This window comes from Myodes glareolus, chromosome 3, assembly GCF_982192425.1.
Source record: "Myodes glareolus chromosome 3, mMyoGla1.1, whole genome shotgun sequence".
In the NCBI taxonomy this organism is placed as follows: Eukaryota; Metazoa; Chordata; class Mammalia; order Rodentia; family Cricetidae; genus Myodes; species Myodes glareolus.
The window spans coordinates 64,497,304-64,509,928 of record NC_142028.1 but is presented as its reverse complement, the minus strand read 5'-3'; the positions used below and the strand labels follow the sequence as shown (position 1 = coordinate 64,509,928).

The 12,625-nt window shown below is 50.5% G+C and overlaps 1 protein-coding gene across 4 annotated transcripts in view; it reads left to right on the top strand.

Moving 5' to 3' along the window:
* The window catches only part of Col16a1 (collagen type XVI alpha 1 chain), a 52,878-nt gene that overhangs the window by 17,073 nt on the left and 23,180 nt on the right, over window positions 1-12,625 (top strand). For 3 of the 4 annotated variants that reach the window (XM_087904558.1, XM_087904556.1, XM_087904555.1), the window contains 14 exons: window positions 168-299; window positions 991-1,026; window positions 1,428-1,535; window positions 1,819-1,941; window positions 2,028-2,081; window positions 2,265-2,306; window positions 2,747-2,782; window positions 2,868-2,921; window positions 3,093-3,161; window positions 7,938-7,991; window positions 8,081-8,107; window positions 8,773-8,832; window positions 9,028-9,075; window positions 9,196-9,249. In XM_087904558.1, the coding sequence (XP_087760684.1) occupies window positions 168-299; window positions 991-1,026; window positions 1,428-1,535; window positions 1,819-1,941; window positions 2,028-2,081; window positions 2,265-2,306; window positions 2,747-2,782; window positions 2,868-2,921; window positions 3,093-3,161; window positions 7,938-7,991; window positions 8,081-8,107; window positions 8,773-8,832; window positions 9,028-9,075; window positions 9,196-9,249 (897 nt within the window). The remainder of the gene's footprint in view (window positions 1-167; window positions 300-990; window positions 1,027-1,427; window positions 1,536-1,818; window positions 1,942-2,027; window positions 2,082-2,264; window positions 2,307-2,746; window positions 2,783-2,867; window positions 2,922-3,092; window positions 3,162-7,937; window positions 7,992-8,080; window positions 8,108-8,772; window positions 8,833-9,027; window positions 9,076-9,195; window positions 9,250-12,625) is intronic. The other variant, XM_087904557.1, reaches the window with a different exon arrangement.

The window sequence follows — 12,625 nt, the reverse complement described above, 5'->3', positions numbered from 1 at the left end:
TAGTCTTGCTTCCATCTTCACTTCTCCCCGTGCTCCCCGTCTCTCTGCTGTGCTCCTCGTCTCTCCAGAGACATCCCCCACTCAGCCGAGCTGGCTACCTTCTGCAGGTCCAGATCCCAAGGCCTAGAACCCAGGAACCCCTTAACCCAGTATCTTTTGCTCTGCAGGGGGAGCCTTGTGAGCCCTGTGCAGCCTTGTCCAGGATTCCGGATGGGGACAGCCATGTGGTTCACTTGCCCGGCCCAGCTGGAGAGAAGGGAGAGCCTGGTCCCCCAGGCTTTGGATTGCCTGGGAAGCAGGTGAATTCTGGGATCTCTGGAGATGGATGTGCGCAGGATGCAAGGAAGAGCATGGTCCCTCCCTGCATCTCTGGACTTCCTAAGCAGAAGGATAAAGTGGGGTGGGGTCAACCTTTCTGTGTCTAGTGCAAGCTGCTTGCATCCTGCACACAAGTGTCTGCCTTTTCTCCTGGGACATAGAGTGGCAGAGCAAGGACAAGGCACAGCCTCAGCAGAGCTAGGTTCCAATTCTGGCTCCGATTTTGATAAGATCTTTGGCTTGAGCAAGTCACTCTTGTTCTCTGTCCCTCTGGGTCCCTTCCTTAGAGTTGTGGTGAAGCTCGTGTGCAAAGCACTGGACAGCGCACAAGGGCTGCAGGAGAAATGGCAGTTACCACTGTAGGTCAGTGGCTACCGCTTTTACAGTGACAGCAAACACTGACCCAGCACAACACTCTCACAGGAACCCTTGGGTGCAGAAGCCTACACTATGTCCTCCTCCCCATTTGACAAATGAGGAAAGTGAGCCTAGATAAAGCACCTTGCCTAGGTCATACAGGCAGAAATCTCTCCAATGTTAGACCGGTTACCTAGCATAAGAACGTAGGTCATCGTGTCTCGTATTCTGCCACATCCCCTGGGTCTCACACAGTGCTGGGTACCCAGGGGCTTGACTCTGAGTGAATGGGTGCTGGGACCGTTTTCTCCTCAGGGCAGAGCTGGAGAGCGTGGACTCAAGGGCCAGAAGGTGAGAGGATGTGGATGGGCATGGAGGTGGGTGGGCGCCTGGTGGTCTTGGAGGCTGCTCTGTCCTTCTTTCTTCCTTCCTTTCTTTCTTCCTTCCTTCCTTTCTTTCTTTCTTTTTCCTTCCTTCCTTCCTTCCTTTCTTAATTGAAAATATATTTCTTATGGAATATATTCTCATCACAGTTCCCAACTCCTTCCAGATCCTCCCCACATCCCCACCCATCCAATTCCACCCCCCTTCTCAGAAACAACCTACCCCCCCTTTCTTGATTACCTGTACCAATCTCCATTCCCTTCTCAGCCCCCAGTCCGGTGAAGAGACTGCTATTGCCCACAGCTCTCAAGAGGCAACCTGCCCCCAGCTGGGTGACTCCTGTCTTTTTTAAACCCTATTTCTTTCAGGGTGATGCTGGAAATCCAGGAGACCCCGGAACGCCAGGCACCACTGGGCAACCTGGAATGTCTGGAGAGCCTGGGGTTCGGGGTCCTGCTGGACCAAAAGGAGAAAAGGTAAGTGGACCAGGCTTGGAGGAATTTGTTGCATGGGCAAATAGAAATCAAGGTGTCAGTTAATGAGGGGTGGGACCCCAGGGAGCCTCAAGGGAGCCCAACGGCACCAGATTCCTCGGCTCTCCTTACTGCAGCTTGTAGTATCAGGGATCTGTTTTTTTCTCAGCTGAGGTGAGGCGGAAGAGGGGTGGGGCTCTCAGAGGATGCAGGAGGCCCCTTTGTGAGGCCCCCTGGCCTGGCTACCAGTTCAAGCTCCCCCTGACCATACCTGTCTCTTGACCAGGGCGATGGCTGCACTGCCTGCTCTAGCCTGCAGGGGGCGTTGACCGATGTATCAGGACTGCCTGGGAAGCCAGGCCCCAAGGGAGAGCCAGGTCCCGAAGGTGTGGGCCGGCCTGGGAAACCAGTAAGTTTCAGTGGCTCATTCTTCCCTACCTGGGTGTTGCCTTCTCTATCCTCCCAACACACCAAGGGTTCCCTTGTGCCTTTTAGGGCCAGCCTGGTCTACCAGGAGTTCAAGGGCCCCCAGGACTGAAGGGTACTCAGGTATGTGCGGGAATGGTAGCCCTGGGCAACTACCTGTGGGACTCTGGGACTGAAGGCTTGGAATGAGGGATTGAGTCACAGAGTGGTGGAAGGTGGGGGTAGATAAGTCTTCAAAGGGGCTTGGGAGAAGCTGGGGGATGGGCTGAGAATTTCCATCCAGGGGTTGTCGGTTTTCCTCTTTAGGGAGAGCCTGGACCTCCAGGCACCGGTGCTGAGGGACCCCAGGTGAGTATCTCATCCCACCTTTGCCTTCCTGCTCTCTTCTAACACTGCCATAGCTGCCAGTTTCCCAGTCCCAGGCTCTACCTGTCTAGGGGTCACAGCAGTCTTGGCCCGATGTTACCCTGTACAGGATTTGGATTTTTTTTTTTTTTTTTTGAGATAGGGTCTCTCTATATATATAGCCCTAGCTGTTCTGGAACTCACTATGTAGATCAGGCTGTCTTTGAACTCACAGAGATCTACCTGCCTCTGCCTCCTGAATGCTGGGATTAAGGCATGTGCCACCCACAATGCCCTTCCAGAATTTGGCTTTGTTCCTCTCCACCCATTACTCTAGCCCTTGAGTTGGGGCTGGCAGACACCCTCCAGATCTGCCAGTGACACAGGTCCAAGGGACAGGTGACTTTGGTTACTGTGCCACAGACTTGTATTCTGACTTGCAGGGCGAGCCTGGAGCCCAAGGTTTACCTGGCATTCAGGTAGGTTTCCTATGGCCTGGAGGTGGCTGACAGGGGAAGGGGCCATTTTATGGTAAGAGATAACCAACTGGGCTTCCATCTGCAGGGACTTCCGGGACCTCGGGGACCACCTGGCTCAGCTGGAGAAAGAGGTGCCCAGGTGAGCCCCTTCCTCTGTGGTTGTTGGGGCTGCAGGCATGGAGACCTGGGACTAAGTGACAGCAGCAGAGGGGTTGTCTGGGGTCTGATCTGATGTGTCTGGGATACATCTCGCTCCTGGATGGTCCTGGTTTCAAATCATTCCTCGGCAACCTGTGTCCTCTCCCCACAGGGACCTCCAGGACCCAACGGAGTCACAGGACCCATGGGACCTCCTGGTACTAGTGTCTCCGGGCCTCCGGTAAGAGCCTTTCCTACGCATAACTAGAGCTGTGATTGGGCCCTTGACGCTGCTTCTTCAGGGAGGGCACAGAGTTGACCCTGCCCATCTCAGCAGCCTGGGGTGGGAGGAGACAAGCCTCCTGGGCCATTGTCAGGGAAGGAAGACACACGGGAACTGCCTTTAAATGATAAACTCTGCCATGTGTTTCCCTTTTCCTCCTCCCCCCTCTTTCTCGGTGTGTGCATATGTATGTGTGTGCATGTGCCCCACATGAGCTCATGTGCCGGTGGGTGCTGGGAACTGAACTCTGGTCCTCTGGAAGAGCATCACATGCTCTTCACTGCTGAGTCATCTCCCCACTCTTCCTCTGTTATCTTTTTTTTTGTTGTTGTTATTTTTTTGTTATCTTTTTTTTTAAAAGATTTATTTTTATTTTATGTGCATTGGTGTTTTATCTGCATGTGTATCTGTGCGAGGGTATCAGATTCCCTGGAACTGGAGTTACAGACAGTTGTGAGCTGCCATGTGGGTGCTGGGAATTTAACCCAGGTCCTCTGGAAGAGAAGCCAGTGCTCTTAATCACCGAGCCATCTCTCCAGCCTCCTCTATTGTTTTTAAAGATATATTTTCAATCTCGGTCATTCTGACAGATGTAAGGTGGTATCTCAAAGTTGTTTTGATTTGCTTTTCTCTGATAACTAAGAATGTTGAGTACTAAGTGTCTTTCAGCCATTTGAGCTTCCTCTGTTGAGACTTCTCTGTTTAGATCTGTACCCCATTTTTTATTTGATTATTTTGTCTTTTGATATCTAGTTTCTTGAGTTCTTTGTATATTTTGGAGATCAGTCCTCTGTCTGATGTGGTTTGGTGAAGATCTTTTCCCATTCTGTAGGCCACCATTTTGTCTTGTTGACTGTTCCTTTGCTTTACAGAAGCTTCTCAGTTTCAGGATGTCCCATTTATTAATTGTTGCTCTCAGTGTCTGTGCTACTAGGGTTCTATTTAGGGAGTGGTCTCCTGTGCCAATGCGTGCAAGGCTATTTCCCACTTTCTCTTCTATGAGGTTCAGTGTAGTTGGTTTTATGTTGAGGTCTTTTATCCATTTGGACTTGGCGTTTTTATTTAAAAAAAAAACAAAGCAAAACAACAACAACAACAAACCCTCCGATGACAGCTTATGCTGGACAGGGTGTGGAGTAAGGGGGAACACTCCTCCATTGCTGGTAGGAATGTAAACTTGTACAGCTGCTTTGGAAATCAGTATGGCTGTTTCTCAGAAAATAGGGAATCAATCTACCTGAAGACCCAGCAATACCACTTTCGGGCATATACCCAAAGGATGCTCAATCGTGCCACAAGGACACTTGCTCAATTGTTCATAGTAGCATTATTCGTAATAGCCAGAATCTGAAAACAACCTAGATGCCCCTCAACCAAAGAATGGATAAAGAAAATGTGGTCCATTTACACAGTGGAGTGCTGCTCAACAGTAAAAAGCAGTGACACCTTGAAATCTGCAGGCAAATGGATGGAACTAGAAACAACCATCCTGAGTGAGGCAACCCAGACCCAGAAAGACAATTACAATATGTACTCACTCATAAGTAGGCAATAGACATAAAGCAAAGGACAGCCAGCCTACATGCCACAACCCCAGAGAACCAAGGTAGCAAAGAGGACCCTAAGACACACATGGATCTACCTAGGAAGGGGAAAAAAAGACAAGATCTCCTGAGAAAATGGGAGCATGAAGGGCAGTGGGGAGGGTAGAAGGGGAGAGGGGAGGAGGGAAGAGGAGTCGGGGAAAATGTATAGCACATTTCTATCCAAACAATTAAAATGAGAATATATATATATATATATATATATATATATATATATATATATATATATATATATATATATATTTCAAGGACTAGGGAGATGCTCAGTGGGTAAAGTATTTGCTGCATGAGACCCTGAGTTTGATTCTCTGATCCCCACATCCATGTAGAAAGTCACATGTGTCCAGGCATGGGGGTGCATACCTTTAATCCCAGCATTCAGAAGTCAGAGACAACTGGATCTCTTCAAGTTCAAGACTAGCTTGGTCTACTTAGCCTGTTTCAGGGCAGCCAGGGTTATGTAGAGAAACCCTGTCTCAAAAACAAATTGGGAGGCAGAGGCAGGTGAATCTCTGAGTTCAAGGCTAGCATGGTCTACAGAGTGTGTTTCTGGACAGCCAGGGTGACACAGAGAAAACCCTGTCTCGAAAAAGCATTCCCACCACCACTAATAACAACAAACAAAAGTCAGATGTGATTGCATGTAGCCGTAACCCCAGTAGTGTAAGCCTAGGGATCACTGGCCAGTCAGTGTAGACTAACTGGAAAGTCCCGGCTACCCATGACAGGCTGTGTCTTAAAAACAATTGAACAATCACACACACACAATCACGGTAGATGGTTCCTGAGGAATGACAGCCTGAATTCTGACCACTTCACATGCACACACACACACACACACACACACACACACACACACAGTCTTTTCCTTTAAAACTTCAATTTTTTTTATGTATATGAATGGTTTGTTTGCATGTGTAAGCCTGGTGCCTGCAGAGGTAAGAAGAGGGCACCAGATCCCCGGGGTCTGTAGTTGCAGATGGTAGTGAGCCACCACGTAGGTGCTGGGCCTCTAACCTGCGTGCTTTGCACAAGCAGTAAGTGCTTTTAACTGCTGAGCCAGCTCAGTATTTTGCTTTTTCAAATCAGATTATAGTTCACTGTCCATATTTACAAAGCACATTTACGCAGGGTATTCTGAACAAATCAGGGTGATTAGCATTTCATCTTCTGATCCTTTCTTTGTGTCCAGAACCCTTAGCCACTCTGCTGTTTGTAAACCGGGGTCACCTTCCTGTTCTGTAGAGGACTAGAAATTGTTTATCCAAAACTAATAGAACTTTGGTCGCCATTATTCAGCCCCCTTGTTTTTTCCCTCCCCTCTGTCACTAGCTCACTCCCCTGTTTGGAGATCTACATTTTTAGCTTCTGAAGGGAGAGGAACACGGTCATCCCCATTTTTGAAGCAGTGGCCTGCTGAGGCCCTGTGCTCAGTCAGCTCTGGACATGCAGAAATGAGCTTCCTCTTCAAGACAGCCCTGTAGAGGCCGGGAAGTGGTGGGGCACGCCTTCAATCCCAGCACTTGGGAGGCAAAGGCAGGTGGATCTCTGTGAGTTCAAGGCCAGCCTGGTCTACAAATACAAAGCAAGTTCCAGGATAGTCAGAACTACACAGAGAAACCCTGTCTTAAAACACAACCCTGTAGAGGAAGTGCTATGATTTTATTGGTGTGTTTCAGAGGCAAGGACTAACACTCTAAGCCAGACTTAACCTGGAACTTGGCTGTGTAGCCAGGGTTTGTACTGAAAACTTGGCACGCCTCCTCTCTCAGCTTCCTAAGTGTTGGGATTGCAGGTATGAGCCACCAAAATGGGCTAGGAGCTGCTGTCATTTTCCAGTTCCACACAAGGCAAGCAAAGACCAGAGAGTAGGGGGTGGAACTGGGAACTTGAAGCTTACCCCTTATCCCAGCCCTGAAGCCCCCTGGGGACCTTCCACTGAGCATCTATGGGGATAGAAAGGTTCTATTCTGTGCTGCCCAAGACAATGACTCCCACACTTAAAAGACCTGTCTATTGAGCAAATTGCATAGATTAAGTAATAATAAGTGCATTTTCTCATTTTAGTCATCAAAGACCTGTCTAATAGTCAGCTTCTACTCCATGTGAACCCACTAGAATTTTACAAGATGATAATTTTAGCTTGAATCAAAGAAATGCCACCTTTCAGCCAGCCTATGCCATGCTGGGCTGTGGGCAAATGTATAATTTTTCTTGAGCTTTTGGTAATGTTGAAAATAGCCTAGTGAGCCTTATCCTTTCCCTGTCTTTTGTAGATCCCTAGAGAAATTGTTGTTTGAGTTCGGAGAACATTGATAAATTCTTTCTGGTGGTGTGCCAAAGCCTAGAGGGACAGGGATTTGCCCGAGCCCATATGGCTTTGCCCAGCAGACCTAGACAGTCGGAATCCCTGCCTATCTCAAAGCAGGGTAAAGGTGGAACTGGAGACTTGTCCCAGGATAACTTTGAACCCTGGATCCTAAGGTGGAGCATCCCCAGGAAGGCAGTCATGGGGATGTCTGCTATGCTCAGCACATCTGTGTGTTTGCTCATGATATACTCCTTGTCAGAAGCACTGACAGACCTCTCCTGTCCCCAATCCCACGGAGGGGGGGACAGCTTCCAGGTGTGCCCCACACTTCCTGGCTGTGTGACTTTAGGTAAGTGATAGTGTCTCAGAGTTGATATAACAAGGTCTGAAATTCCATTCTCTCAGCTCGGCCTACAGAGCAACTTAAACAGCAAGGATGTGTGCAAAGAGAAAAAGAAGGAAGCGGGGGCCTTTGGGCCCACAGATCTCTGGCCAGGCTTGTGTGCTTGATCCTGTGGCTCTGAAATCTCTTCAAGCCTCAGTTTCCTCATTTGCAAAGCAGAACCCTTTCCTGAAGGAGGCAGGTGGAGGCCTCATTCACTGTTCTCCGATGGGTGCTGGGTGCAGGGCCCAGTACTGGGAGCCACACCCTCTCTTTTCCTCCCTCCTGCTTCTCCTTGCATGCTGGCCACAATCTCCCCTCTGGAACAGGGGGATCAGGGGGCCTGGCACTGCTTCCATTTCCGCTGCTATTCTCCTCTAGCCAAATGACTGGCTGCCATCCAACCTTAAGTACTAACTCTGCCCCTTTCCCTTCAGGGCCAAGATGGGCAGAAAGGAGAGATTGGCCTTCCAGGAGCCCAAGGGACACCAGTGAGTATAGTGGCCCAGACAGCAGGATTCTGTGGCTGGATCTGCCTCCCTCTCACACCTACTCACTTCCTGGTGTTTTATCTCTGCAGGGTGAAAAGGGATCTCGAGGAGAGAAGGTAAGTCTCAAGGACCTAGGGCCACCGCTCTTTGGGACTGGACTCCTAGAGTCCCATTCCTCATAATAGCTGCTCAGGCTGGAGGATGGGTCAGGTCGCCTTACTGTTAACAGGCTTCCTGGTCCCGAGAACTGTGGGTATCACTCTCACTTCATGCAGGGGATGATAGCTCAGAATCCAGCCTTGATCTCAGGGGACCAGAGAACTCCAGGGCCCCTTTAGTGGACAGCTGCACTTCCACATGGAAGCTGGGTCAGAGGATGAGGCAAGAAGAGAGGAAGGCAGAGGGATGAGGGAACCAGGATAAAAGGGCACAGAACTAGGCAGAGCCTTGGGGAGTGGGGCTGCTCAAGATGAAGCCATGACTGCTATGGTGAGATTATGTGGGCGCATAGCGAGGGGGCTAACGGGGACCCTGAGATGGACAGGACTGGATTATTCTCCTGGTTCTCAGTTGATGGTGACTTAAACTAAATGGCCACTACACACTGCATACAGCCCATCCCCTGGTGGATGAGGAGGCTGAGGCCTGTGGGTTGCCTGAAGCCATGATGTAGGAAGCTGATCCGGAACTCTCCAGCTCTAAAGCCTATGCCACCTCCCAGAGGAGGTTGCCAGAGACCCTTTGTCTTTGCCACTTCAAACCAAGGCTCTTGTCCTTCCAGGGTGAACCTGGAGAGTGCTCCTGTACTTCTCGGGGAGAGGCCATCTTCTCTGGCATGCCGGTGAGTGGGCAGAGCTGCTTTCCTGCCTTCCCCACTGGGGGAGAGGTCTGGATCCTCGCCTCACCTGGTGCCAGCGGGCGAGAGCCCTTGCCAGGCTTCGTGTTCCAGCCAGCCCCCTTCCCGTGCAGCTCTGCGCTTGGTGTAGGCGTTGTCTGTAACCTCTCCCCTTCTTTTGCGACCCCCACTCCCACCCAGGGTGCTCCGGGACTGTGGATGGGCAGCTCCTCGCAGCCGGGCCCGCAGGTGTGTGTGGCTTGTCTCCTTTGTCTTGCCTCCTGTCGCGGCTTTCCCACCCTGACACTACTGCCATCCACTGTGGCAGGGAGCTCTCTTCCCCTTCTGATTTTGTCTTCTCTCCCACAGGGTCCCCCAGGTGTCCCTGGACCACCAGGTCCCCCCGGAATGCCTGGACTGCAGGTAAAAGGGTGAAGAAAGAATCTGGGGTGTGGGGGTTAGGGCCCAAGCAGTCGTGGGACCTCCTCCATCCTGGCCCTGAGTACTGTTTCTCTACTTACACATCTGTCATGGGTTCTCCTTGCTCTTGCCTCCCGGCATGGCATGACTGGCTCACAGAGCCCTGGGCCAGGCTTGTGGACTCCTAGCCTTATTTTGAGGAATGTACTGTTGTGTTTTAGCCCAAGCAAGCCCAGGCCTGGCAGGAACCCAGGCTCTGCTGGTACAGAGTGCACTGCTGGAGCAGCAGTCAGCATGTGTTGGTGTGCCGTGCATTTCTGCCCGTGTGATCTTTCCCAGGCACCATTTTAGATACCGGGATGTAACAGTGAACCAAACATTAGCATCCCTGCAAGAGAGATGGGTAGCAAGCAAGAAATAGAAACTCTAGTATATTAGAGCGTGGTCCGTGCAAGGGAGGGAGATACAGCTGACTATGGGGACGGACAGTGGGAGAGAACTGGGAAGACCTCTGTGAAACATACTGAAGAAAAAGGTGACATTTGGTGGAGCTGGGAAGGGGGCCTAGTTTGTAAAGCGCTCACTGTGCAAGCATGGGGACCTGAAATCAGGTCGCTCGCACCCGTGTTCAGAGCCAGACATGTGCCTGTAACTCCAGTGCTTGGGAAAAGAGGCAGAGGCAGGAGGATACTTGGCTCTTGCTGGCCCGCCAGTCTAACTGGTGAGCTCCAGTTTCAGTGAGAGACCCCATCTCAGGAACTAAGGTGAGAGCTAGTGAGATGGTTCTGCCGGGAAAGGCACTCATATGCAGGCCTGCTGACCTGACTTCCATCCCCAGATCCCACAAGATGGAAGGAGATTAAATCCTCAGCTGTCCTCTGAGCTCCACAACCTTGCTGTGGCATTTGTATACTTGTGTGTGTGTGTGTGCATGAGCATGTGCACACACATACACACACACTGACTCACACATATTGATTCACATATGTACACATGCACACATACATTAAGTTAAAAATAAGATGGAGAGGGTCTGGAGAGATGGTTTAGCAGTTAAGAACACTGGCTGTTCTTCCAAAAAACCTGGGTTCAATTTCCAGCACCCATATGGCAGTTAACAACTGTCTCACAACTGTCTGTAATTCCAGTTCCAGGGGATCGGACATCCTCATCCAGAGTATATACAGGCAAAACATCAGTGCACATTAAATAAATAAATTAATAAATCTTAGATCAACTGAGGAAGATATCCAGTGTTAGGATCTGGCTTTAACATGTACACACACATACACATGAATCTACATACACACATGCACATACACATAAACATACACACATACAAATAAAATAAAAGGTGACATTTGGATCAAAATATAATGGAAATACAAGTGAATCTGTTGGGGAGAGAACACTCCTAGGGAGGAGCACCCCTGAGAAGGAGCATCCCTGGGGAGGAGCATCCTTGAGGAGAAGCACCCCTGGAGAGGAGGACCCCTGGGGAGGAGCATCCCTGAGGAGGAGCATCCCTGGGGAGGAGCACCCCTGGGGAAGAGCACCCCTGGGGAGGTACCCTCCTATCAGGGAAGGCAGCAGATACAAAGGCCTAGAGGTTACAATGTCCATGATGTCCTTGGAAATAGCGCAGAGGCCAGAGACAGTAAGGCGAGACTATTAGGAGGAGCCGAGATCCATGTCACACTTCAGTTCCCAGAGCCAGGGCAGCCTCAGTCTGAAGCTCATCTCTGCCATGTGCTCTGGGATACTGGGCAAGTTCCTTAGTCTCACGGTATCTCCATGCCTTTATCTGTTAAATGTAGATCATTAAAGCACCTGCCTCAGTGGGCTTCTTGTAAGTATTAAATAAGCTTGTGTGTGCAACACGTGTGAAATCTTTCCTGGCACACAGTGAATGCCCTGGGGCGTTAGCTATTGCCACAGCATTTCCTGCTCTTAGTTTACACTCCTCTCTCATTCCTTTGAGCCTTATGTCAGCCTCAACCCCTAAGTCACACCACTGGGGCCAGCTTAAGCCCCAAGAGGTGAGCTAGCTTGTCCAAGGCCTCACAGTCAGGTATTAAAGAGCCACCTCTGAGCTTTCCCAAGTGGAGCCTTTCTCCCCCCTTCCTCCAGCTTTCAGGACAGCTCCCAGGGGTCTGCTCACCAGGAACCAGAGCACATTTGGCAGTCTTTGCGTTTGATGAAAGTGTCCGAGCTTTCTGTCCAGTGCCAGCATTCAGCGATCCATCAGCCGGGGGCATGGAGTTGGCTTGTGGAGGCTGAGTCATTCCAAAGTGACCCATTAACCAGGCAGAGCTAGCATAGTGCGAACCGTGCCAAGCCACACCAGGGGAACAAGGGCAGGAAAAAGTGCTGAGTACAATCCCAGGACCCAGAGTTGTTATCTGATGCCCGTGTCCATGACCAACCTGAGGCTGCCGCAAACAGGCGCCTGCCCTTTGCCAGGCTTCTCTGTGCAGAAATGGGCTACGAGGTGGATGTTGTCTATCCGCCCAAGGCTGTGTCCCAATGCCCACAGATGGCGTTCTATCCGGATCCATTTTCCAGCTGAGGAGCTTGAGGCACAGAGGTTAAGAAGTGAACCCAAGGTTTTTAGAACTGGAAGGTAGTGGTCAGACTCAGGCTGCATCCTCTACTACTAGAGGAGAGCACACATGTGTAATCCTATCAGGGTAAGAGAGACTCATGCACTCAAACTTGAACTAGCACAGCAGCCCTGGAGTAGAGTCATGGGTGAGTTATAGTAACAGGGCTGGGGGCATGGCTCAGTTAGTAGTGTGTTTGCCCAGCATGCAAGAAGCCCTGTGGATCCCCAACACCCAGTACACTGGGTGAGGTGGCACATGCTTGCAATCCCAGCTCTAGGTGGTAGAGGCAGCGGGACCAGGGTTCAAGACCATTCTCAGCTACATAGTGAGTTTGAGGCTAGTCTGGGCTGCACGAGACCCTGTTTCTAAACAAAAACATTCAAAGCATTTGCCCATGTGTCAGGCACTGTTCTAGACCCTGAGGACACAGTGGGTGGTGACCCAGGAGTGGGAGAGCCTGCTCTGGACAAGAAGGAACCACTCAGGGGAAGCTGGCCTGTTCCAGTGCTGGGAGCTGGGTCATGAAGGGAGAGCGGATCTCAGAGCAGGCCCAGGAAATCCTACACCAGGAGGAGCAGGCTGTGCAGTGATGCGTTCATTCAACACACATTTAATGTGCACCTCCTCCTTGTGGGGTGTTGGAGATTCAAACTGGAACATCCTCCCTTCCTCGGCAGAGTATTTAATATGCAAATGTGCATTGTGAATATGCAAGAAAGCCAGAGGCTGGATGGCACACTCTGAACAGGAGTACCCCGGTCCATTCTATATCT